This window comes from Poecilia mexicana, unplaced genomic scaffold, assembly GCF_051168715.1.
Source record: "Poecilia mexicana isolate PSO_F unplaced genomic scaffold, ASM5116871v1 scaffold_23, whole genome shotgun sequence".
Classification (NCBI taxonomy): Eukaryota; Metazoa; Chordata; class Actinopteri; order Cyprinodontiformes; family Poeciliidae; genus Poecilia; species Poecilia mexicana.
The window spans coordinates 16,581,848-16,608,841 of record NW_028263392.1 but is presented as its reverse complement, the minus strand read 5'-3'; the positions used below and the strand labels follow the sequence as shown (position 1 = coordinate 16,608,841).

The following is a 26,994-nucleotide window of genomic DNA, read 5'->3' as shown; positions in this document are numbered from 1 at the left end:
AAGTTGTGGTTTTTTCTGTCACCGAGCGCCAGGCTGAGCGTAGCAGCGGAAACCGTCCAAGTCCTCCATTAGCCGACCAATCAGGCGGCGGATGCAGCAGCCAATCGGGTGTCTTTGGGGACACGACATTCACTTCACTGAAACTACGTTTTACGGGACTTTCCGCCTCACCAGCAGTTCTTTTAGCTAACCTTTGATTAATGCTTCGATACATGGAGAAAGAAAACTCCTACACACCAAGAGAGTACACACCAACCTGACGACACAGAAATATCATGGCATATCATATCATAGGTCATGTCATAGATTATAATTTGTTACTACATTAAAAGCCTTTCCTACCCTTTCTACCTTCGTGTTGATTAGAATCGTTGCGGTACCCTGATCTCCTTCTGGCCCAGTTTTGGCCCGGGTCGGCCTGATTCGGCCTGGTTTGGCTCACATGGTGCAGGATTTGTCCAGCGGGGGCGCCAGAGGCGGGGTGCTGCTTTTGGGGGGCACTGCGGGTTTCGGTCTCAGGGCGGGGGGCCGCAGCGGGGCGCCCATGCGGGCGGCCGTCACCAGCTTGAAGGAGCCCAGGGCGTCAGGGGACGGGTTGGCGGGCCTGGGCGGGCCGGGCAGCGGGCTGATGGGGCTCATGGGGCTGAGCGGGCTGGGGGTCCCGGGCGTCCCCGGGGTGCCGGGCGTCCCTGGCGTACTGGGCGTGCTGTGGGGGCTGGGCGACTCGGAGGAGCAGCTGGCGACTTGGCCGTTCTTCACCTGCTCCAGCGTGTCCAGAACCACGTCGGGCGCCGGCCGGCGGTCCTGCCGCTCCAGCTGCCGCAGCTCGCCCAGGGCGACACTCACCGTCTCCTCGATGTCCTTCAAACAGGAAGTTCACAGATTAACCGAACGGCTGCAAAACTAGTCAGTTTAGCTGGAAAATAGATTGAACTCAATGTGAAAAAATCAAACATTTATGTAAAGAACATAATAAAAATTTTCCATGTAGTGAAGAGAAATGAAACGTGACGTTGCCATTTTGTCAGGTTTTGTCAGCCAACCAGTATTTAGAGTTGTAGGTAAGTGCGTAGGGATCGGTGGTACCAGTTGCACCAGTACCTGGGCCAGCGTCTCGGCGTCCATCGCTCTGGATCGCAGCGAGTCGCTGAAGCTGTGCTGCCCGCTGCTGGAGCGCCGTATGGGCGTGTCCTCCGGCCTCCGCAGTGAGTCGTGGCGGCTCACCGTCATGGTGACGGCGGCGGAGCGGCGCCGGCACTCTGGGCTGTCGAGGGGCGGGGTCATGCCCTGGCCCCGCCCCAGGAGGAGATCTCTGGGGCTAAAGTGACCCGTCACGGGCGGAGAGCTCCGCTCCATCACGCCGCCGTTGCCATGGTTATCGTTGGAGCGACAGAGAGGGCGGCGGAAGAGGCCGTCGGTTCGTTTCCTCCTGTGGCTGTCATCAGGAAATTACAGAAGGTAACTTTACTTAAAAACTCTTTGTGCAATATTTAATTCAAGTTTCTAATAATGAGAATAGAACATTAGCGTTTAATTATATCAACCATTTCTGCTGAAATTCTGGTTCTGTTGCTTCCATCTTTGTTTCTGAGCAAATTTTGACATTTTCAAGTTAATTTTTGTTCTGCCACATTTAGCCTAAAAGCGTCTCAGTGCTGCCCTCTTTACATTAAAAAGGGGCTACTGCCTTTAATTCATGTTTACGTCACTGTGCTTGCATTACTAAATTCATCACTCGACTTTTGAAGAAAAAGTTGCTGCAGGGTCTGAAAAGTCGCTAAATTTAGCGACAAAGTGGATAAATTGGCAACAGTTGTTTTCCTCGCTCTGTTCTCAAACGTAACCACGCCCCTTACTGTCTCTAGACTCCGCCCACTTCTGGGTTTTCCAAAAGGGGGCGGAGTTTTCTGCCAGGATAAATCAATTAAAGGTTTGATCTTTGAAAATTAAATTGTTTTTTTAAGCAGTGAACTCTGCCCGGAGTAGTTATCTTGTTATAATAAAGACGTGTTTTACAGTTTGTACTTATTTTGATTTTGAATTCATGTCAACTGAATAGCAGAGCTAGGATAAGGTTTTAATTACGACATTGAAATCGAAATGATATGAGAATAAAATGTTAATGTTGCCAGAAAAAAGTTGGAATATTAGTAAAATAGTAATTTTATGAACTCCAACACAAAAAATAAATGAGGAATGTTGAGAGTTTTGTGAAGTCTTGCTTTGGTGTCGGTTTTACAGATGAGGAAATATTTAATCTATTAACAAATCAGCATCAAAATCTGATCAGCAGCAGGACTTTGAAATGATTAAACAACTGAATGTATTTCAAAGGAAAAATTACAGATCTCACTGATTCTAGAAGCTTTTTCCTCATTAAAACATTTTTTACTTTTTTACTTTGCCAGTATTATGACTATTTAATTCACTTAATTACAAAAATTGTTTTAGCCTGGCCCTAATACTCCATTATCCAATTAACAAAAGGGAAGATTGAAATATAGCTACTTTTAAAAAAATAAAATTCTGTCATTTATTTTTCATAAAAGGAAGCAAGAAAAAGTTACATCTGGTATAAAAAAAACATCTGAGGTTTTATTTCTAAGCCGAATCATCCGCCCTGTTTCATAGATATTAATTCTTTCTTAAGATTAGATTCAGATTAGAAATGGTTCATCTTGTTCTTCTTTCTAGCAAAAAGTTTTTATAAAGCATAAAAAAAACATTAGATGAAGTTATAATCATGTAAATCTGCTTATTTTGAAGCCAGTTAACATAAAAACCTCAGTTTTTATGCATAGCCGCCATTTTTTCCATGTGATATTTGGTTTCTCAGGATGTGAGGTGAGAGGAGAAAAGGTGGCAGGAAGCAGCAGATCTGCAGGTGTTTACAGGTGAGACAGGAAGCGGGTTTCGGTGTCGGACCTGTTGAAGTTCTCCGGCGGCCTGATGTCGGTCGGGGAGCTCAGCTCGCTGCGGGACCGCTTGTCCTCGGTGCTGCTGCTCCCCCCGTCGCTGTCAGCTTTCTGGCTGAGCGTATCGGACATGGCGTCCGCCCTAAAGACACAGAGCACAACTCAGTCGGGACAAATCGCTGCCGAGGCAACAAAACGCTCCGATCATCAATGAAGTGATCAATAGCAGAGAGGTGAGAGACTCCCTGAGTCCAATTAGTCTGTTAATCAACAGGGAGAAGATCCAGTTAGCAACAAATCCACTGAAATCCATCAGAGCAGATCGTCAATTAATCACACACTAATTACTGTTTCACTATAAAACAGGCTGGAGAGAAAAATTATGATTATTTTAAACAGAAAAAAGCATGTAGAAAACACTGAGGTGATGCAAGTATTTCAACAATAATAATAAAACTAGTAAACCTTAGAACATTAAAGAAAATATACATTCATTTTAATAATTTTATCAAATTAATCTTTTAAACTGATTTCCATATTTTGAAGAATAAACAAGTCAGACTTTAATAAAACTAATAAAGATAATTAGTAGTTAATTAGTCATAGATTTAGACTTACTGTACAAAGACGAAACAGTGAATTTGTTCACAAAATGTCAAATAGTCAATTTTAGATTAAATTTAAATGGTAATTTTTTTTTTCATAATTTCTGGTTCAAAAAAATTTAATTTGGCAATTTAGGAACTTCAGGAAGAAAAATAAAATGGATTAAATAAAGAAAAAATATATGGTAATTTAAAATGAAATAATTATATTAAAATATACATAACAAATAAAATATATTAATGTTGCTTTAATTTAATATGAAAATGTTTTTAAAAATTTGAATGAAAGGAAAGATTAAATTTAACTGAAAACATTAGAGTTAATAGACTGAACTCAATTAGAAATAAATCAAGTCTGGAGTCAAAATAAAAAACAAAAATTAAATTCACCAGGAGAAATAAATTACAATTTCTTAGATTTGGTGTGAAAATAGATTAAATTTAATCAAAAATTAAACAATATTGAAATGAAAAAAAATGAAAAGAAATCAGATTAAATTCAATAGAAAAAATACTAAAACAAAACAAATTAAACTGAATAAAATACATAAGATTAACTAAAATAAGATACAATTACATAGTTATTTAATAAATCTAAAACATAGCATTATGTTTCTGAACTTACATTCGTATGGTGAAATATGTGTTATGGTTTCTCAATTTATTACATCTACACACAAAAATGCAAAAGAATAAAAAAAACATGAAATGTGACGCATTAATTTTGTTATGCTAATCATCAATATTTAGGGTATTATTTCAGTCACATATCAAACTCAAGGCTCGGGGGCCAAATTTGGCCCCACATAGTTTTTTTTATGGCCCTCTAGAAAGGCACATAAAATTACAGCCTTCAAAATTACGGTTGTGTGCCTAAATATTTGATCAATTAAAGCGTTTTTTTCTACCAAATTACATCGTGAAAAAAGTTTCATGTTTATCTTTAAGAATGATTCATCAAATGCAGAAACGTATATTTATTCATATTTTAACAGTTTAATATGTAGGTTTATTGATAAATGTTGCCACAACTGGTCCTTTGAGAATATTCATGATCTTGATGTGGCCGGAAATAAAAATGAGTTCCACAGTTCTGCTTTAGGTAATGGCTTTAAGATATGAGTAAATATATAATCTAAAATATTGAAAATGTTTGCTTTATAGTTTAATAATAATAAAAATAACAATGAATAACAGTAATGTTTTGAAATGTGAATAAATTATTCAATTAACTGAAATTACATGTTTTAAAAAATCAGTTTTTGAGTTCTAAAACATTTTAAGAAGTGATATTGTAATGTCGGACGTGTACAAACCATTTGGGACTGTTCACTCGCCTGTCCTTCACCACGATGTACTGATGAGGCACCAGGCCGCGGCTGCCGTTCAGCCGGCCCTCCCACCAGTCATGCGACGCGCGCTGGAACAGCTGCAGCGACGCGCCCTTCTTGAAGGACAGTTCACGGCCGGACCGGCCCACGTAGTCGAACCGGGCCACCGCCTCCACGGCCTCGCCCTCTGCTGGGGAGAGACCAGGTGAGACACGGAGGTGAGGCCGACGGCATTCCAACAAGATGGAGGGCTTCCGAGCGGGAGTTGAGAACGAGGGATTGTGGCGTCTCCATGGCTGCTGTTACCACAGCAACCATCTCTCCACGAGGAGATAGAAAGATGGGCGTGTAATGCTGCGTTCCAGTTGTCCTCGGAACTTGGAAATCCCGACTTCCCAGTCGGAGAAAAATCAACTCTGAAGTCTGTTTTTCCACTAGTGAGAGCAACTTTGACTATCCCCAGTTACCACTTATAAGGACGGCTTCGGGTTTCAATATGGCCGCTCCTCGCATAAAGCGTATAAAAATATTCATAACCGTCGACTCGACACGTTTAAGTTCCGAATTCTTAACCAGAACGCTTCGGGTTTAACTTCCCAGGCAACTGAAACGCAGCATGTGAAGGTCAGGGGTCAGCGCGTACCCTCGTCGCTGGTCTGGGTCTCGGTACCGGCGTCCGGCTCGGTCTCCTCCAAGGCCCCAGGCTCGCTGAACGGACTCTCGCTGCAAGAAGATGAAGAGGAGGGAGAGGATCAGGCAGCGAAGCAGACTGACAAACCGTCCATTCAGCGCGGGAACAAAGGGAGGAGGACGCGTGCACAGCAGGAGGCGAGGCGCTCCACAGAACCCGACAGGATGTCAGGATTTACTCAGGGTGGTGAGGAAGAGAAACACTCGTTCCTGCCAAACTAGCTGACAAGTAACATCTCTGTCGCCCTCACAGCATGTTAAGAGGATCTCCCCCAGCACCGTTTACATTCTCATCAACTAACATCCTATTTTATATGTTGTGAAGTAAGGCTGGGCACTAAATAATTAACAATATATATCGCGATAGATACGTGGTTAATATTAATAGAAAATACGTACGATAGAATGTGTAAAAAATTTCACTGAACTCCGAGCTAGACCGCACAGCATTCTGGGGGATGTAGGCTTAATCCCTAGTTTACGCGGCAAGGTTTTTATGTCCCAACCAATTTCCCCTTTCCAACAATCTTAAGATGTCACGATTATCGAGATAACTCTAAATATAAACTTAAGATATATCCCTTGCGTATGCAGGGTGTTTAGAGTGTCTGGTCCGCTTTTAAGGGCGTCGGGTGTCCACAAACTATTGCCATTGCTTCCTCCCAGTCGGCCATGTTTGTTCAGATTTCCCGTCTGACGTCTGAACGTTGGTGAGTGGAACTTGTTCGTGTTTGCTGTTTGGCTCGATACTACAAACTGTAGGACCAAACCTATTATATCCAACATTTCTTAACATTTGTGTGTTCAGGTTTCGAAAATCGACCGACAATTCAAAATCTTGACCTTTGAACCAGGTATTAGCCGTTTAACCTCTGACGGGCTAGCTAACTCGCCCTTTGGTTACCTAGCAACAACCTGTTGAGTGAAGGGAGAAAATAATGAGACTGGACAAACCAAGACAGTTCACGTCACCAGTTTGGCAGTATTTCAGATATTTAAAGAAAAAAAGAAAATATTGACTGATATGAAACTTTTTTGTTAAGTTTCAGTCTTATGTAGGCCTGTCACAGCAATACATTTCTCTGAACAATAAATTGCCCCACTAAATACTGCAATAAACGATAGTAGTTATTGGAAATTAACATTTGGAGACCAGTTTCAATGGCACAATAATGCAAGTTATACTCTGAAAAATCAATAAAAACTTAAATTTTCTAAAGAAAAATTGGAACTGGAAGATATTACAAACACCCAAAATGAAACAACAGCCAAAAACAATAAATAAAATGGTGGGGAAAACACCACGCTTACAACAGAAACCATAAATTGAATTATGATGTTTCTGTGAATAATATTTCCCTTCAGCAGAATGGAAATTGGAGAACTCATCTACTTTGAGGTTAATGTGAATAGAAAAGGAAACATTAAATAAAATGTGAGGCCGGTCTCACCAGTACTGGTCGCCGGTCATGCACTTCTCATAAACCGGGCCTGGAAGCTCCTTGATGTCGGGAAAGATATTGTCGTGGTGCAGGATGACCGTTTTGATGACCTCATTGACGTGCGCCTGGCAGGCCACCTGGTCCAGCGTGTCGGGCGTCGGCAGGAGGGTGGGGCCGAACACGATGGCCAGGTTCCCGGCGTCCATCATGTTCTCATCGCTGTACTGGGAGAGGCTGGCGGAACAAGGAGGAATATTTTTCTTAGTAAATTGAAACAAACCTTTGGTCACTTGAGTCAGAAGTATTGGCACCAAGAAAAAAAACAAGCAAATTAAGTCTGAATTGAAACAATCCTTAGTTCATTTCCACAAGCTAATAAATATAAAGGTTCCCACATTGCCCCTTTAAATGATAATAAAAAAAACAGACTAATTGTTTTTAAATGTATAAGGACTAAAGCTTTGTACATTATCTATTTTTATATCTTTGAGCTGACATACTGACACACTCCTGAATGCCTTTCCTCTTCATCAGAACCCCAATTAATGCAGCGGGAACATCACACCTGCATGTCACACTTCCTGCCTCTCCATCCCTCGCTGTGCTTTCGTTCTATATTTATCTGAGAGGCGGCAGAACCAAACTGACTAGAGAGGCTTGTGTTCTCTCAGAGGGGAAGAATGAGGCGGCAGACACTCACTGGTTGAGGAAGGCGAACAGGTAGCGCATCACCACCAGCGTGGCCCTCGGGACGCCCAGCAGGATCTTCCTGATGCACTGAGCTCTCTCATACAGGTTTTCCATCCCTGCAGCAGGAAACAGATTGACGTTTCCAGGCTTTGTTTGAAGGGACAAACTTCAGAGGCAAACGGACATGAGATGGTTAAACTCCCTCACTTTTCCTCCGGTTTTGCTCAAAAATGGAATCTGAGCATTCAGAGAGACTGATTTCAGTGCATATATTTATGTAAGCGAACCATAATTTATGTTGTGTGCATTTAAATCACAAACGTTCACTCAACACGTTTTCTGGCTTATTGTGCTTTACTCTGATAAACTCTTGCTCTACTTGCTTTGTTCCTGCTCCTCATGTTTGGAAACCCAGGATGGCCGAAAACAGGCAACATTTTATGTGTGTTTCAGATTGAAATGTGTTTATAACATGCTAACCGCTGTGTTCACAACTTAAAAGTGATATATTATGCTTCCTTGGAGAGTTTAGGATAAGTTTCTGGGCTATACAAAACATCTTCATTGCATATTTTGCACAAAATCATTCTTAGATAATGAGAATTTAGTTGTTCGAGGGCCTCTTCTCACTTTAAATCCAAATAAGCAGCTGCTGGCCACACCCTCCAACTCAACTTTTACACTTGCAGATGAAAATGGTTACAAACAGATGCATGATTATACAAGCATATGTCTTTGAAAAGCAGAAGTGGAGCCTCCTGCACAACCAACAAGAATGCAGCAAGTGGTTTCTGGCTGGTGAGTCAACAAGTAAACACTTGTCTTTTCCAGCAGCCATTGTACAGCAGTAAAACCAGCTGACCAAGCATGCTAAATCTCAGCTTGAGTTGCTAGGCAACAGGCGGAACTCTTCTAGGGTTGCTAGGTGATCTGTGACGTTACATTCTGAAGGTTTTTGAAATGTTCCTTTTCCTTCACCAAAAATCATTAATATATTGCCAATTCTTATTTTAAGAGCTTTGGTTGTTTTTGGAAGCATTTGAGGCCCAAATGGAAGAATTAAAAACATGCAAAATGTGAATTTTCCATAATAGATCCCCTTTAAAGCCAACTACATATGGTGGGTTTTTGTCTAATCAAAGTATTTGTTGGATGAAAAAAGAAACAAAACACTGAAGAAAAATTAAAAGACTACATAATTAAACTTTGTAGTCTTTGAATATATAGTTAAGCATACAAATATGTTTCCATTTTGCATTTCTGGTTGTATTTCAACATTTTTTGAGTTACTATGACGTGAAAAACATCTGACAGTTGTGAAAAGCTTTTGTTTGGCACTGCAAACAGGAAACAAAGCGGATGAAATGTCGAGGGAAGCTGAGAGTCTGGGCTGGAGGTAAACGCGTTCAGGCGGCGCCGTCGGTACTCACGGACGCAGGAAATGAGGTCGTTGAACCTGTCCTTTGGAAACAGAGGGTTCTCCAAACCCCTGAAGTACAGCTTCAACACCCCGGCCACAGAGTTGATGTCGTGGTTGCTCTCCTCGTCTATGAGCGGGTCGTTACCTGGGCAACCAGCAGAAGCGGCGTCATCGCCTGACAGTTTTACAGCTTATCGGTCATGTGCCCCTCTGACCTCACTGGTGACCTCTCACCTCTCTCAAAGCAGTTCTTGATGTCGTTGACCTCGACCTGTGAGCCTGAAACCCGGAAGATGCCCTGATGCTGAAGACCTGAGGAAAACATCTGGGTTTGACTGGAAGCTGCATTACACAGGTAAGTCTAACATAAACATGAGGGGCTTTTTTTTAGCCTAGTTCACAAACATCAAGCAGTTTCTACTTAGAAAAAAGACTTTGCACACCCGTTGATTTAACTCACCAAATTACAGCAAATATTTCTGAAAAAAAATTAATAAATTTCCAGGCCAGAAAATAACAACAGTCCACTTAGGAAAAAGAGTGATTCATAAAAATTCATATAAACTGAGTATTGAAGTCACAACAAAATAAATGTGAAGAGAAAATAAGAAACATCCAAGCTAAAAACGGAGACGTACCATGTAGATTAATGTAGCGGATGCAGCTTTCCACTAGCAGTGGTATGGCTTTAGTCGAATCCTATCAACACACCAAGAGAGCAACTTAGAGAAAAATGTTTGCTTTCAATTCATTTAAATAAGAATAGAGCAAAAGTACAAGAACTGCATTCTTTCAACTGGAGGAGAAATCATCCAATCACAGAGAAGAAAGGTTATAAATAAGTTTAGTAGGGATGGATGTTGTGCTGTTGTAGGCATGAAATTATTTCAATTAAAAACTAGAATTAAAATGCTTTATTTTGCTGCAATTTTTTTCTTTCACATCATTTTTTCACATACTTTAAAATTGTATCAGTTGGTACAGACTAAAATTTCATGTTTTTTCATGTTTATTAACCTCAGTTGAGACTACATAAGTGCTGAAAGCTTTGGGTAGCTTTAAAACCAAAGTAAGGTTTCACCTAGCGCAGCGTCAGAGCTAATGCTAACACGTACTTTAATCTGTATGCCCATGACACTCTCCTTCATGTTTACATTTTTATTTTAGATAGCAGTCAGCTAAACGAGAAATATAGTGATTAAACTGTTGAAATGGTCAGATTTAGATGTTTTTAGAGGAATTCTCAAATGTTTTATAGCTAATCACAGATGACTACAAGCAAAACCCGACCGACCCCTGACCCCGGTGTCTACCTGGTGCTTGCTATGGGAGTTCTTCCGCCCACGACTACGATGAGCAGCAAAAGGAGGAAGAAATGAAGAGAAAGAGGAGTTTCTCAGAATTCACAGTGAAGTGATGAAGGAAGCAAGACTGGTTATTAACCTGAAGATAAAATGAGCATGAAATGAGAAAAAGCCTCACCTGGTAGTCAGTAATTCAGATTTATATCCTGCAACAGGAAGAACAGAGAACATTTAAAAACATGCAGGTTATGGTGCGTGAGCCCTGAAAGACGTCGTTCTTACCCTCAGCTAAGGCTTTCTTTAATATGTCGTGTTTGGCCTGGAGTTTAGAGATGAGATTGCTTCCCTCTAAATACTCGCGAAACTTCTGAGGACGGAAGAACAGACACAGAGCTTATTTATCCCGGAAAAATCTGCAGTTTCTGCTGAAATAGAGCAGATACAGTGATTCACAGTATTATTTAAATTTGGATTATTGAGCCTCATATTAGCTGAAAACTAAACATTAACCTAGCATCTAGATAAATGAAAGCTAAATGTTTAGATTCTTAACTAAATATTAACTTAGCAAGCAAAAACATTTGGCTCCAAATTAAATATTAACCTACCAGTCTAAATAAATCAGAATATAATTTTGCTTTCAACTTTAATTTCTGAATTTTGATATTTTTTCTCAATCTCAGAATTTGACTTCAACCAGCCATGTAAAATAATCTCTAAAATCCAACATGTTCCTCCACTAAGTTCTCCTGCTGCACAACTCTCGTCTTTGTCATTGCAGCAGATTAAGATGTGGATTTTTTTTCAGAATCTTAAAAGTCCGTGATGATCCGGACTGATGTAAAACAGGAAACACGTCTGACTTGTGATCTAAGGTGAACGATGTTTCTGTTCGCTGTGTTTCTCCAGTGAATGTAAATGAGACGCTTCGCTGCCGTTTCCTCACATTGAAGTAGAAAAGCTCCGTCTCCTGCTGGTTGGCTCGTCTCTTGGCCAGACTGGGTTTGTTCAGGTAGCCGTCCGACACGCTGGACTTGACCGACTCGGAGGACGGGCTATGGGTGAAGCTCTGCGACACGTCGCAGTCGTCCAGCACCGTCATGTCCTGCAGCGTGGTCAGAGTCGCTCCCCACGTCTTTTTCACCTGAAGGAAACACATTTTAAAGGTGCAGTGCTTTGACTTCCCTTTCAACCACAACCTTTAATGAGTTTTGCTGGGTTTTTATGTGATTGACCAGAAAATGAGACGCTAATCTGTTAATTAAAATATCTGAAAAGTGTGGAGTGCCTTTATATTCAGCCTTCCTGAGTAAATCAGAGTGCAAACTGCAGATTGAAATTTCTGCCTATTTTTTCATGTGGAAAATCTCAAGTTGGATTCACATCTGGACTTTGACTAGGCCATTCTGACACTTTCCACTTGTTCAGGGTTGTTGCCCTGCTGGACGGTGGATCTCCAACCCAGACTCAACAGGTTTGGCTTGTGTAGTGCTTGAGTTGTCTCCAGACTTTCAGGGTTTTAATCTGGATCGTTTTTCTGCTCGTTTTCAATCCATTTAATCTCAGAAAGTAACGTTTCGTTGCTTGTTCAGCCATCGAACTGCTGCAGCCTCTCAACATAAGGGACAAGCCGGGAGATTTACAGCAAAGTCTGACGACTTAAATGAAAACATAAAAACCAATTAGGGGATTTAATTCTTTACACACTCTTCATATGCAGAGTGTGTTTGGCTGGTTTTACGGGCCTGTGATGATCGGGGCGTGGTTCTGTGTGCGCTGGGAGCTGCTGAGACGTGCAGATGCTGCTCATTAATCCCGACTCCTTCAGCATTTTTATGCCCTTCAGGCCGAGTTAACAGCTGCCCTCTGCGCTGCACGACAGCGGGGACACAGACTGCAGCAGCAGCCAGTCGCTCTGCTTTACTTTGGGACGCTGCATCTGCTACATTATCACCCAATTAAAACTGTATAAATTACCACGACTCAAGAAGTTCTAATGCAGAAAAACATGTGATCTGAGGGGTTTTCACCCAGTTTAGTGTTTTTATTTCACACTTTGAGCAAACAGCTGGAAAAATCTCTGCAGGATTCATGGTCTCAACATAAATCCACTTATTTTCTGATGTGTTTGCAGGTCGAATGTCCTAATCTGTTTGGATAAAAGTTGCAGGATTGTCCGTCTGCAGCTCTGCGTAGTTGGGAAGCAATTTCTAAAAAAAATAGTGGCAAAAATTTGGATTATTTAGCCTAACATAAAAGAGAAAAGTAATATTTTAACCATGTTAATTTATTTATAAGCATAGTTTAAGCTACATATTTAGCTCCAAACTAAATATTTAGTTAGCAAGCCACATAAGTATAATAGAAACTACATATTTAGCTAAACTAAATATTAGGTTAGGAAGCTAAGTATTAAGTTTACATGTTTAGTTTAAAAACTACATATTTAGTTAGCTAAGTGTTTAGTTTGTAACATGTCGATGTATAATAAATCTTCTTATAAAGTAACTTTAGAGAGTCCTTTAATGTAACTGATGTCTGGTTGTTGGTGGGAAGCCTGTCCAGTGTGGTTGTTAATGTTTAGACAGATTTGAGATCTCTGACCGTTGTCTGACTGCGTTTGTGAGTCTGACCTCTTCGTTCTCGATCTTCAGGGACGCCAGGCGGGTCTGGAGCTGAGTGAGGCGCAGCGACAGCTCAGCCTGGACCTGCGGCTGCGAGGCGATCTGGGTCGTCTGACAGAAGCAAAACGTCACCAACACAAGAAGAAGAAACTGCAAATCCTCAGGTCAGAATCCTGATTCACTCTGGTTTACAGCTGCAGTAGCTGAGTCTGTTTCCAATTATGACAGGATTTGTCCTCCATAGATTACCAGATAAATACGTATAGAAAGAGACGAATCAGGAGTTTTGTTGTCATTTTTCAGACTGAACTCACTGTGTCGCCCATGTGCGCCTGGAATCCGAAGCGCTGCGGTGGGCAGAAGGCAGTGGGGTAGAGGCCCAGCAGGCGCTGCCTGTCGCGGGCCGGGTCCAGGTTCTCCACAGCCCCCTCCAGCACCTCCAGGCCCGCCCGCCTGGAGGCTTCGAGGCTCAGTTCGGCAGATAGGTAGGTCCTCAACGCCCGGCTCAGACTGGAGTGGTACCCTAAGTCACAGCACTGAGAAACAATCAAGGCCAAGTTTTAAGACTTATTTCAGGAAAATCCTTCTGCATGTTTGAAGAAGACGCTGAGCGCAACTTCCTTCTTAACGTAATGTGGACCCTGAGTTGTGTTCACCAGACAGAACTCCGAGCAGCAGATTGTTGTACTCACGTCGATGATGTCGGGCAGATCGTGGATGTAGTATTTAAACACGGAGGCATTGGTCGCCTCCAGAGTCAGTAAATACTCATTTCTGGCTTTCAGAGTCTTCAGTTTGTTCTCTGAGTATTTTGCCTTCCTCTGAGAACAAAAGGAACAGAACGTTAAACACATGAATCCTTTCCTAGTTCTGCACTGATTCCCCTAACAGTTATTCGATAGTTCACCTTCTCTCTCATCTTCTCCATCTTGCGGGCGGCGTTGCGCCTCTGGTGGCGCTCCTCGATCCGCAGGCCGAACACGGGCTCCACGCCGCCGCCCGTCCCCGACACGCCCTTCACGCGGCCCTCCTGCCGCTCCGCCTCCCGCAGCTTGGCCTCCGCGCTGATCATCTCCGCGTTGTACATGTGATACGTCTTCATCACCTTGGTAACGGCAGCAGAAAGACAATTTGCACCTTCTGGTTCAGTTTCAGTCGTATGGGCGCAGAAATAAACGTTTTAATCAAGTTTTTTTACATGATAAAAATCCTGTAACAGACTTTGAATCCACTGAGTGAAGGTTGAAGCAGAAGTTTATAAAACATAAAGCTGTTTCTTCTGCTGTGAAACAGTGAAAATGTCTGTTACCGTGTAAAGCTCGTTCAGAAGCTTCATGAGGTCGTCCTGCAGCTGCTGGAGGATTTCCTTACTCTGACACCAAAGAAGAAAAATATCAACAAAACTCCAAAACAAAACGTCGTTTTCAGCCAAATTTACAAGCTTTGTTACAACAGTCATCTAAAATACACCTGACATTCAGGATATTTACTAATCAACGTCTCATTGCAAGCAAGGATAAAAATAATTGTCGTGTATCCGTATTTCTGACAGCATGTAGCACCATTGTAGATGGAAACAAAAATTCAGTCAAAATTTCCTAGAAAAATTAAGGACATTTCTGAGTTTGAGATGCAGAAAACCTTCCAAACGTAAAAAAAAAAATAAAATAACTTTTTAAATTCAGAAATTTCCTTTTTTATTTTCAGCCAATCTCAACATTTCTGAAATTTTTGGCAGAAATATTCTACTCCAATATTTTTTCTACGATGGTAAAACAAACACATTTTATTAAAACGTGTAAGTTTTGTGTTTTTCTGTATGGAATTACATTAAGCAACAAAGATGTTGTTTTAAAAATTTAGAAGTAAAAAATCCTCCAAGGAATCTAATATTTTAGAAGATTAATTGCAAAGTATGGAAGAGGATTATGGCAACTGGAAAAAAAAAAACATTTTAACTCAGAATTCTGACTTTAATTTCCGTATAATGAGTTTAATGTCTGAAGATTGAAGTCAGAAATCTGAGAAAAAAAAAAATTGTTTCCTTGTTTTTCCAGTGGCTCTAATCATCTTCTGTAAACTACTGGACTATAAAACCCAGTTTCAGGCTTACATTCTGAGTTTTTAGCCTCATTTTGTGGCCATATTCTGTTGTGTTAATATCATTAATCATGAAAGCGGCTTGCAGAACATTTTCCTGCCTCTGCCTGAGTGAATCTGCTGTTCCTCTCTGAGCGCAGGCCTCTACATGTGTCCTTTTTGTCATTACTGCAGTAACAGAGTTGATTTTAATGAGAAGTAAAGTCTGCAGATCTCCGCTGGGCCTGCTGCGGACTTTAACAAATTAAACACACGTGCACGCTAACTTTAGCTCTCCGTGTTCATTATTAATCTGGCTTCCGGCTCGTCTTTTATTCATGCCAGCTAAAGTGCAGCGACTGCCAGCAGCTCTGAGCCGAGGACCTCCATCACATCCCGCGCCGCTCGGCGGACAGACGCCCAGCGGAGCCGGCCGCCCCGGTGGCCATGGCGACGCCGACGAGCCGCGCCCGCCCCCAGGAACGGGATTCGTCCATCCTGGGATTCAAGACGGTTTAGCGTAATGCAATATTTATGCTGCCACATAACTGCTTCCCCAAACTGCTGGGCTGTTTAATGCATGAGTTCAGCTTCAATTATGAATGCGTTTGTTTGTGTGCGGTCAAATCCATTTCTTCATCTGATGCTGCTTCTGGCTCTCAGCGTTTACAGACCCTCAGATTATTTAAGGAAGTAAATATATTTACAGTAATGAAGTGCAGCAATCACTCTAGTAGGTGGTCATGCTTCAGATGCTTTGTTTGTAGATGCAATAAACCGAAAAATCTAGAAAAAATAAAATGCTGGGTCATATGGAGCCGTAGGAAAGAAAATAGTACAATTTGAATATATAGAAATATCTGATTTTCTGCAAAGGATGGAGTGAGCGCTTTTACTTTCCTCAAATATCCTGTGGAAATTTATGGAAGCCCATTTGTGCCACTCTGATGAAGAAACAAAAGTTTCATATGAACCCCATAAAACTGAAGAGGATTGTTTTCTGCTCATCCACCATAAACCTTTGCTCCTTTGAAAACGACCCAAACAACTGGAAATGTCTACGCAACAAGTTAAACCGTATCGTCAAGGCGACCATTGGTGATGTTTGTGAGCATAAAGTTGCTCTGGTTAGAAATGATGGAGCTTTTATTAAACAAGTGTGGAAATTTCATGTTTCCAAAGTCCAAAGTTTTTTACTTTTGGACATTTTCTGAGCTTGAAAAGTCAAAAGCTTTGACATCTCAACCCCAGAAATTTCCTTTTTTTGGTGTAAATTTACTCCTTTCTTTCTCTCTACAATGGCCATAATACAATGTTGTACAGTCACACTTCTCTGACGGGTTTGGATTATTTTATTACTTTTTCAAATAGTTTTTTTAAATATTTTAATTTATTATGTTTCCTACAGCACTCACCCTTTTCAGGAGCCGAGCCGAATCCTCGCTGATGTGCGTCAGGCGGCTGATGACGTTGTTCAGGTAGAGGTCACTGAGGGTGGCGTGGTCTTTGCTCTCCCTCCTCACCTTAAAAAACAAAAACATAAATCATGGTTAAAATAATTGATCGTTTCTCCGTGTCTGAGATTCCTTTGGAAAACACGTTAGCTCACCTGGTTTAGCAACAAGTACCAGCAGTTAACAGGAGAAAGCAGATTCTGATCCTTCCTGGAATTAGAATATTAATATTTTATAAATTTGGCTTTAAAATAAATATTCAGACATTTATTTGGAATGTTCCAAATTATAAAATATAGAAAGAAAAAAAAAGAGAACAATGAGAAGCTAAAAAATAAACCATGTTTGGAGTCTTGTAGCATGCTAGCTCCAAATCGCTAGCTCAAATGCTAGCATAGAGGAAAGCAGATTTTTTATAGCTTCTTACAGCTCTTTTCTTATTAACTTTAAAAGTTTTCTGTTAATAGTCATAGTTTGAGTAAATGCCGTATGAATACATCTAGAGGTCGTGATAAATCTGTGAAATTGTTTCAACTATTGATGCTAGCCTCGCTAGCTGGTGTGATCATCTAGCTAACTTCCTTTTTAAGCATTTCTGTTGTGAACACATTGTTTTAATCTGCTGAGCTTGTTGCACTAATATTCTGGTTAATTTAGGAAGAAGAAAATAAAATGTAGAACAAAATAAGTTTATGTCTGTCGTCTCTGTTTTTGCTGTTTTCACATCAAGCTGGAGCTACATGCTTAGATCTGTTCATTAACAACTGTTATGCTTTTCATTATTACATTATGTTATTTGCTTAGTTTTCTCTTTGAAGACAAATAATTTGTAAATATATCTCAGAATGTAACAGAGATGGCTAATTATTTTGTGAATATCTGATGATTTTATCACTACAGCCACACCTCAGTGAATAGTCCTGAAATCGAGGCTTAGAGATGCAAATTTGTGTGTGGCCTGTTTTCAGCTCATAATATGTGGAAGCACAAAAAGTTATAGCATTAAAATACCAGCTGACCACACGAAAATTGCTAGATTTTTTTCTCGGGCTCATTTATTACATAAATAATACTTAATTTTACGACTGTATTAGGACCCTTGGAGGTAGAAAAAAATGTAATTTTCACTAAAAAGCAAAGAGATTAATCTCAGAAATTTTCTAGAAAAAACAAGGATACTTCTAAGTTTTAAAAGTTAAAATTAAGTAGAAGAAAAGTAGAAATTTTCTAGAAAAATCTAGGGAATTCTCTTAGTTTCAAAGGTCACAAATTTTAACTTAGAAATTTTCAAGTATTTTCTAGAATTTTCTGAGATTAATCATAAAATTTCTGAGTTTTTTGGCTGAACTTTACTGCCATCTGCAGTTGCTGTAATACACCGTTTAATTTTTATCCTCACATCACTTATTTTTCTTTCCCAAAATGATTTCCTGCTAATTCCAGATGTGACCTATCGCAGCACAGATTTGAGCGTACTTGTATTGCTGATGATCTTTTGTGCTGCGTGTTTTGGCCATGAAGCGCTCTGCGAGCTTCTCCAGGTTCCTGGAATACTCCGTCTCGATCTCGGCCTTCTTCCTGAAGAAGTCCTGCAGGTCCTGAAGCAGCTGCACCCGCATCTCCGTCTGCTGCTCCAGGCAGCGCTGCTGCTCCGCCAACTGGGCCCGCACATCTGCAGCACAACCCGAAACACGACCCACGGCGGTAAGTGACAGAAAAACAGATTTCCATTCTTGCCGCTGCTGTAATTTATGGGCTGATGTAAAAGTGTGATCGGTGCCCATCAGGATGAGATTTCTGTCAATGAACTGTGAGTAACCAAACCATCAGGGGCAAAACGATGAGCATCATCTGGAGATAAACACAACAGAGCTGCAGGAAATCATGTTGTCTGCTGGAAATATTCAACTTAAAACCTTAAAAATCTGAAAAATACAGATTAATCCCCAGATTTCTGTTCTTTACACATGGACACAGTTTAAATTATAACCCAAAGACAATCTTCAATTAAAATTAACCAGCCAATTTAAATAACAGCGGCAGCAATTCAAGTTAATTAAATTATTTTTGATTTATTCGTTCACTTTTTAAAACTGCAGATTGTAATTAGTATTCATGCTCCCTCTAGTCTAATATTCCTATGAAAAACTCTGGTACAGCGTTAAAGAAATTACATTTCAGGTCCAAAATCCCCACATACAAAATAATTTGAATTGTTTAATAACACAAGTATAAAGAAAATTAATTTTTCTATCTGTAGCCAATTTTCTTTTATAGAGAAAATGTAAAAACCAAGAATATGAAAGCAGCAACAGTTTTAAAAAAAACCTAAAGTTCATCTTCTATTTCTGAGTTTTTGTTATTAATCTAATGTGAAAATTTAGAAACGCCAGTAAAGGGACTAAATGCACAATGTTTAGATTTTTGGTTAATTCTGAATTGATGTAGAACGTTAATTTACTGTTTTGCTTTCCTTTGAGTCAGTTTATCACATCTGTCAAAATTTGAGGGGTTTGAATAATAATAATAATGAATTTTGGTTAAACACGTTACGTCAACAAGCTGATTAATGTAACGTTAAACAAACCACCAGCATTTTTCTGAGCAGACTGATGAATAAAACGCTGCATGTCCCACAGGATCATCGCATTCACAGATTTGCTTATTTGCTGATTTTTTTATGGAAAATGACTCAAATTATTTGCAAAAAAATCAGATTTTTTCCGTGGAGCATTTCTAAAAGATGCATCGCAAGACAGACACTGAAAAAAAAGACTATTTTTCTCACAATTCTGATTTTTTTTCTTTCAAATTCTGGCGTTTCTAAAAGTCTGACTTTTTTTCTCAGTATTATAAAAAAAATTCTGGGATTTTTTTTTTCTTCTGTGATTTCTGAACATTTTCTAATTTCTTTTTTCTCAACTTTCAGATTTTTTTTCCCTCAGATTTAGTTTTTCTAAAATTTCTGACATTTTTCTCAGAATTATTTTATTTTCAAATTAAAAATTTTTTTTATCAGAATATTTAAGAATGAATTTTATTTCCGGTGGCTCTAATCTTCTCCCGTACATCAGTGATGTTTCTGGACATTTTCATACAAACACATGAAAACTACAAAAATGTCTGTGGATCACAAAGGACGAATGTAGAGCAGATTCAGTTTCTTTACTCATCTGAAATAATTCAGCAGCTTTCATTCGAGAAGCTGATTTTTCTGCAGTCAATACTGATAGTTAATAATTGAAATTTTATTTTAAACTGATAAGCTTCTTGTTAAAATGCATAATTGGCTTCCTCTTCCTTCCTGCACTCATCCTCACAGATGAAGGCTGTCCATTTTTCTCCCAGGAGTCACCTTGGACTTAATCGTGTGACCGAAATGAAAAGGCAGCAGAGAAACACACACACACACACACACAGACAGACTTGTAGTCAGCGTGGTAAAGCCTGGCTGCATGCTTCGCTGCTTCGCCGTGTTTCAGCGCTCGATCTTTCTGCAGCAAAGCAGAGAGAGCGAGCACTGAACTCTCTCTCTCTCTCTCTCTCACACACACACACACACACACACACACACACACACACACACACACATTCAGCAGTCCCCAGAGAGCCCATCCACTCCACTACCTGTTGTCTTGGTAACCACACACAGTGTGTGAACCATGTGATGAGGAAGGTGAGGAGCTTGCGAATGCACCATCGACTTGCACACGGCTTCCAGATCTCTGTGGAAAACTGCCGAGTCTATGAAAACTCTTTTGTTGGATGCGACTGAGTGTTTTATTGATTCTGGCATCATTTCGCCTTTCTTTGCTTAGTAAATTAAAATGGCTGCCATCTCGTGACGCTCGCGTACGCCAGCCTTGTGGACGTCGGAGGCTGAAACGGTTTCGTATCATAAATGGATTTCTTCCTGAAACCAACGGTTTAAAGCAGCTGATCAGTCTGGTCAAAATGTTTCTCTTTAAAGCATTTGGTGGATTATTAATTATAAATATCTAGACAAAGAAAACAAAGGAGCCAAACACCACTTGGCCTGTGAGCTTGGAAGCTAACTAACCGATGGTTAGTTTTACTTTTATTCATGAGAAGCTGATTAAGCTCAGTGTATTCTGATTTTCTTATCTGTAATTATTTGTAGCTTTTTCAACTCTTAGGGTGTTATTCCTCCTGATAGTCCAGTCGACTCGGTTTGGTTTTGGACCAAAGTTGTAAGATTTGTTCCACCTCCAGCTGCTGTGGTTCTTTCTCTTTGGTCTGAGTCAAATCAACCTGTTCCCCTCCAGGCCTGTGGGGGCGCTGCACCAAGAACCACTGAAGGAAACGACATGAAAACTTCTGAGCGCAACTTCCTTCTTTACCAAATGGAAACTAAAATGGAGGCGTCAGATTTTAGCAGTTGGAGGATTTCTCTTTTGACCACAAGACATTTCTCCTGCTAGCGCGCTAGGCTACCGCATTTGTTTAGGTGGTCTCCAGTCCACTTTGTGTTCTCATTTGGATTCAAACTGAATCAGAGTTCACTTAAACTGAACTCAGACCAGAGTTAGCTTAGCATTCACACCTCACCAACCAAACTGACTTTTAGGTTTTTATTGGTTTTAATGTTTGAATAAATATTCTAGGTTAGGCTTATAAAGCTCATAGATCTGCAGAGAGGATCTTCCCTCCACACAAGCTGTTCAGAATAGCGCTGTTTGCAATAATGCTACATGCTATATCACTTGTTGTTCATTGTTGATTGAATTTCTCTGTTGCAGCAACAGAGGAATAAATTTAAAACCAAACATTCAGCTTCATTATGAACATCTAAAAATGATCTTAATAAGGTTTTATTTTAATTTTAAAATAAACTCAAAATCTTGGTTTTTGTAATTTGTTTGTTTTTTATGACCAACTACATTAATCATGAAAAAAGTTAAATCAGTTGACTAAAACTCATCAACTTATTATGAAGCAATAATGTAAAAATCGGCTTGCTTCAGTTTTAAACATAAAATATAAATTTGTTATCAACGTTGTTAACTCAAGTTAGCTTATAAATTCACATTTATAATTTTGAAAGATATTTCAGGTCTCCTGGCAAACAACCATGAGCTTCTTCCTCAAACTGTAATACAACAAAATGTCTTTGATCAGAGGCCTTTTCAGATTTGCTGTAATACTGACTGCTACAGGAGATGCAAACTATCAAAAATGCTAAAAACTTTTGATACTGCCTGGCAAACCTGATTTTCCAAGTCAAAATTACAACTTTTCAACTGGGAACAAAGAGAAAATAACATGAAAACATTCTGAAAAGAGAATTTTATTCTTTCTTAAATGTGAAAAACTGTAAAAACTGGTTCAAGATTTCATATTAAAATTCTTTAAAATGATATTGTAGTTCTCTATAATGCAACAAATTCACTTGTAACCGTCAGAAACAGAAACAAGCTGTGATGTATTTCAGTTTTAGCTCTATTTTCCCTGAATTCCCAGTTTGCTCTTCATCTGGGATTTCAATCCCAACATCAAAGACTGCGAATGCAAACTTGAGCGCCGACAAAATGATGTGAGAATTTCACTCCACTTTACATAATTTCCCATCAGAGACAAACATGTTAGTCAAATTAAACACCCGGCATCAGGAATGCAGCTGCTTCCAAACTATTTATTAAACTGTAGAAACAATCCAGAAAACGCCACAGGATTTGACTTTAGGCTGAAAAACGTGACTTCAGGAAAAAACGAGAATCTAATAGTCAAAAAAGCTACAAAGAATTGCAGATAAGAAAATAAGAATGAACTGAGCTCAATCGGCTCCTCATCAATGAAATTAAAACAAAAGCACGCTCGTTTCCTGTGAATAAGACAAAAATTCGGTTCAGTGTTTCAGAGCAGGAGGAGATTACATCAGTGAAACTCATCGGTTGGATCACAGCTTGTTGGAGGAGAAAAGAGGAAATCCGCTGTGCTTTTCCTGTTTGATCTCTGAAATCGCTCCTCCTGGAAACCTCCTCGTTACGGCGTGAACGGCGAGACTCGGCCTCTTTGATCAGAGGAGTTGCCGTCAGGACGCCGCAGCCAGCGTGGCGAAACATCGAAGAATAAAACCCAGGCAGAGACGCTGTTTGGGTTATATTCATGCAAACGTTTAATTGGTTTTCTCCTGTTTTAATCTCCTTTTTATTTGGTGTTTAATTCTGTTTATAGTTGCTTTCCGTCCTGATAGTCTGGTAGATTCGGTTTGATTTGGGGCCAAAGTTGCAACATTTGTTGCATTTTTAGTTGCTGTGGTTTTTTTTCACAAACCAACTTTAAGCAACCTGTTCCCCTCCTGGCCTGTGGGGGCGCTGCACCATGAACCACTGAAGGAAACAACACAAAAACCTCTGAAGACGATGCTGAGCACAACTTCCTTTTCGTGAAATGTAACAAAAACAGAGGCGTCAAATTACTTTCGTCTTTGGCTAAAAAACCACAAGTCATTTCTCCCACTTGCGCTAGTGCTAGCTTAGCATCTGTTTCGGCTATATTTACCCACAATTCCCTGCGCTGCAGTCCACTTCCTGCTTTCGGAGCGGTCTCATATCATATGCGTCAGAGTTCCAGACCTGGATTGGTGGAGCTGCTCTTAACCTTTTTACTTTGACAGTTATGACACGTAACCGTGGCAACAGTGTATCCATTTCTATAACTGGGAGCTCAAAAGCTCAAATCATTCCTGAACTATGACCCCAAAGGAGGAAGTTCAAACCTTCCATCCATCGTGATGATCAAGGATCGTATCCCCTTCTAACCAGACCGAGACTTTAAAAGGTTCAGCAAAAGCCCAGGAGGTGGATTAGCGGAGCTCTGCCATTGGTCAGAGGCCATTTTGGATTCGTTGAAAGACTGACTGCTGCTGGAGAACCTTGCTGCCATAGCATCACCATCCTCAACGACTCCTGGATGAGATGAGTTACGACATTTAGTTTCTCTTAGAACAAATGAAGTATTTTTCAATTGAATAAAATCAAATATTTAAAAAAATATATATAAAAATTACAGGTAAAATTTGAGCAAATTTTCAACTTTACTCAGTTTGGATTATATTCAGTCTTCCTGATTGTGTTTATGTTGACAGAATGTAGTTATTTACTGTAGTTATGAAACAGTTCCTTTAAAAACACTACAACTTGTACAGAAATTGTTCAAAAATGATACAAATGTCATGAATCTTACAGCAACGTTACGGAAAACTATACAACTGGAAAACAACGAGGAATATTGGTGTGAGAAAACGACAAATACGACTCAAACAAAAAGCTTAATTTGTCTCCTCTCGTTTCTCAAGACCAATTCTTCTCTCAGATTTGATTTGATTTTGTCTGAATACATCAAATATCCTGATAAAGCGGAGGGGGTAATTGTTTCGCTCTCAGACGTCTCTGTCTTCCTGGAAGCCTCTTTAATTGGCTGCTGATGAAGTTTCTGTAATTAGTTTCTAAAACCAACAGTTGATGTTGTGCATCAAAATCCCGTGAATCTAATGAGGAATTTTCTGATCAAGTCGCCATTTTGGTTAGAAATTACCTTCAAAACGTCTTTGTAATAATATGGAAGAATGATTGGAGATTTCTGCATCTGTATAAAGCTAATTAATGCAGCTCCGACCCTCCCCCACTTGTTGCTACTGGGTTTTTTTTCTTGTTTTGGTTTCGGATCATCGTCCTGCTGCATAACCTGCATAATTGGTTTCAGCTTAAAGTCACAAACATCAGATGTTCTCCTACAAGTCCTGTTGAGACACCGCTCTAAAAGCAGGAAGTGGATTACAACGCATGGCATTCTGGGTAGATAAGATCTAAACAAACACGCTATGCAAGAAGAAGAAATGGACTGTAGTCAAGAGAAATACTTAAACTGCTAGGATCTATTTCTACTTCACTTTAGTTTTCATTTGGTGAAGAAGGAAGTTGCGCTCAGTGTCTTCAGACGTTTTTGTGTCGTTTCCTTCAGTGGTTACTGGTGCAGCGCCCCCACAGGCCAGGAGGGGAACAGGTTGCTCAACGGCTGTTTTCCCTCCTGATAGTTCGGCAGATTCGGTTCTATTTGGGACCAAAACTTCACCATCTGTCCCACCTCCAGGTGATGTGGTTCTCTTTCTCAAACCAAACAAACCCTTTAACAACCTGTTCCCCTCCTTGACTGTGGGGGCGCTGCACTAAGAACCACTGAAGGAAATGACACAAAAACCTGAAGAAAACACTGAGGAGTGAGGACAGGTTCTTCACCAAATGGAAACAGAAATGGAGGCGGCAGATTTTAACGGTTGGAGGATTTCAAAAGACCACAAGACATTTCTCCTGCTAGCGCTAGGCTAGTGCATTTGTTTTATTTGATTTTATTTACCCAGAATGCCCTGGGCTGTAGTCCACTTCCTGCTTTTGGAGCCGGTCAGCTTGCTGTTCACGTGTGCATTGAACCGAACCCAGGTTTGCAGGCAGACAGGAGTTCACTTTTTTGGTCCAAATCAGTTTGATTACCGAGTTGATTTTTTTTCTAGCAAATTTTTGACTTTTTAAAAAATATTCTAGAAATAACCTTTGAGCAAAAATGAATCCCTGTTTTCGATCTACGCCAAGCAAATGCCACATTCACCCGCTCGCTCAACATTTATCCACCCAAGCGCAGAAACTACAGCATCTGCAGCGTCCCTTTTACTCTCCATTTAGAAATACTTCTTCGTCTTCATTTGCATTTTCTCATTAGCGCGATCTTCATCTCCATCATTCAGGCCGAGGCGGTGTCGTGGCCGCCGCCGGGAGCATGCTCAGTGGCTCTCCAAGCGCCAATATGTATTGTCAGCTCTGTGCATAATCAGCCCTCTACCTTTCCACCTCACCTCACCTCCCCTCTCGGGGAGCGGCGGCCACCCCCTGTGTATACATTACACACCACCTCTGCACCGACCAATCAGGAGCCGGAGCAGCGAGGCAGACTTGGAAAGCACATAGTTACAGCAGCGGATCCATACATTTGGACCGAGGCGGGTTCCCCCCGGTGCGCTGTGGCCCCTCGATCTGGTTCCAATTAAAGCCAATCACTCAATCAGAGGAGAGGAAGATGGAGGATAATGATGGGTGGAGGTGATGTAAGCTGCCAGGTTTTGATGTAAAGGTCATCGCGTGACTTCACCTGAGCATGTCTGCAGGTAGATTCCCGGAGAAAACCACACACACACACACACACACACACACATGCAGCAGACATACACACCTCTTCATCCTCATCCTCCTCCTCCTTCCCTGAGGCGCCATGCAGCACTCAGGATGAACCCAGAATCCTGACGTCTCACCGTGAGGTGTCAAAATCACACCCTACACGCGTGCATGTGCACCACCGCTGCAGCCAGGTGCATGCACAGCTGCAAAAAATGCAACAAAGATGAAAAAATGACCTCACCTTTCACTTGGCTCTCATATTCTGCCAGGATTTCTTTGTCCTTCTTGCTTTTGTTTGAGTTTGACATCTCGTCCTAGTGGAGGTGACCGATCAACCGGACTGCCGAAATATATTAAAAAAAAAAACAAAAACAATCCAAGTTATTTCCCTCCGTGTGCTCCGCCCGAGGCTCCCTCACCCGCACACATGCTCCTCACATCCATCCAGTGCCGCAGCCGCACAGCCAGTAGTGGCCTCGCACCTCCACGCTGAGGAGGAAGAGGGGGAGGGAGGAAGAGGAAGACCAGACACGTGCACACACAGGCGCGCGCGCACGCACAGTACTCTTTTTGATGCTATCTTAACCCCGCCGTCACCTTTTTTACCCACGCAGATATAAAACCAGAGGAAACGAAATGAATGAAAAACGCCGGTGGGGAGATGGGTGTGTCGGCGGCGTGGGCGGGGTTAGAGGCGTGACTGACAGCCGAAGAGGCCAATTAGTCACAGAGCACTCAGAGGGTCTTTTTTCCCCTTCTCACTTAAATCATTTTTAAATTTAATTCGCCTTTATTTAGTATTTTTATTGAATCATTGTAAATAAAAATGTTTTTACGTTAAATTAAGATGTTTTGTCATTTGTGGTCTGTTAAACCGGATTCCTGTTGCACACATGGCTGCCGTAAATGAGACTGAGATCAGTAGCACATGTCACAGTGTGAATTACAAACAGTTCAAATCCTAACAGGAGCTCAGAAATGGGTCTTTATCGCCACCTGGTGGTTAAAGTGGGTACTGCAACAGTTCAAACCCTGAAATCAGCACCTCTACTCGATATAAACACTTGATAACAATGAGATGCGGTTCCAGAAAGACTTTATCAATGTTTTTTTGTTTTTGTTTTTAGCAATGATTCAAATATTAATCTAATCTAATCTAAATCTAAAAACTCCAAGACTTAATCCAACCATAAACTTTATATAACCTTCTGGGAAAGTTTGATGGAACATTGAAAATCTGTGCTCATTCTTT

At 40.6% G+C, this 26,994-nt stretch overlaps 1 protein-coding gene and 1 long non-coding RNA gene across 2 annotated transcripts; one reads left to right on the top strand and one right to left on the bottom strand.

Annotated features, from left to right (window-relative positions):
- Nucleotides 1-438: 438 nt before the first annotated feature.
- On the bottom strand, nucleotides 439-26,345 carry LOC106922701 (SLIT-ROBO Rho GTPase-activating protein 1). Its single transcript, XM_088003169.1, has 23 exons — nucleotides 25,984-26,345; nucleotides 18,031-18,226; nucleotides 16,710-16,764; nucleotides 16,516-16,623; nucleotides 14,331-14,393; nucleotides 13,929-14,126; nucleotides 13,714-13,842; nucleotides 13,336-13,557; nucleotides 13,031-13,132; nucleotides 11,344-11,541; nucleotides 10,680-10,764; nucleotides 10,576-10,603; nucleotides 10,407-10,440; nucleotides 9,732-9,792; nucleotides 9,328-9,405; nucleotides 9,104-9,238; nucleotides 7,684-7,789; nucleotides 6,993-7,217; nucleotides 5,495-5,574; nucleotides 4,837-5,041; nucleotides 2,926-3,057; nucleotides 1,102-1,435; nucleotides 439-861 (listed from the first exon to the last, which is right to left on the bottom strand). The coding sequence occupies exons 1-23, from the start codon at nucleotides 26,048-26,050 to the stop codon at nucleotides 439-441; spliced, it is 3,264 nt and encodes a 1,087-aa protein (XP_087859295.1). The 5' UTR covers nucleotides 26,051-26,345.
- LOC106922703 (uncharacterized) lies at nucleotides 4,946-8,052 on the top strand. The gene is made up of 2 exons (XR_015762103.1): nucleotides 4,946-5,728; nucleotides 7,518-8,052. It is a non-coding gene; the product is annotated as an uncharacterized LOC106922703 (long non-coding RNA).
- Nucleotides 26,346-26,994: the final 649 nt, after the last annotated feature.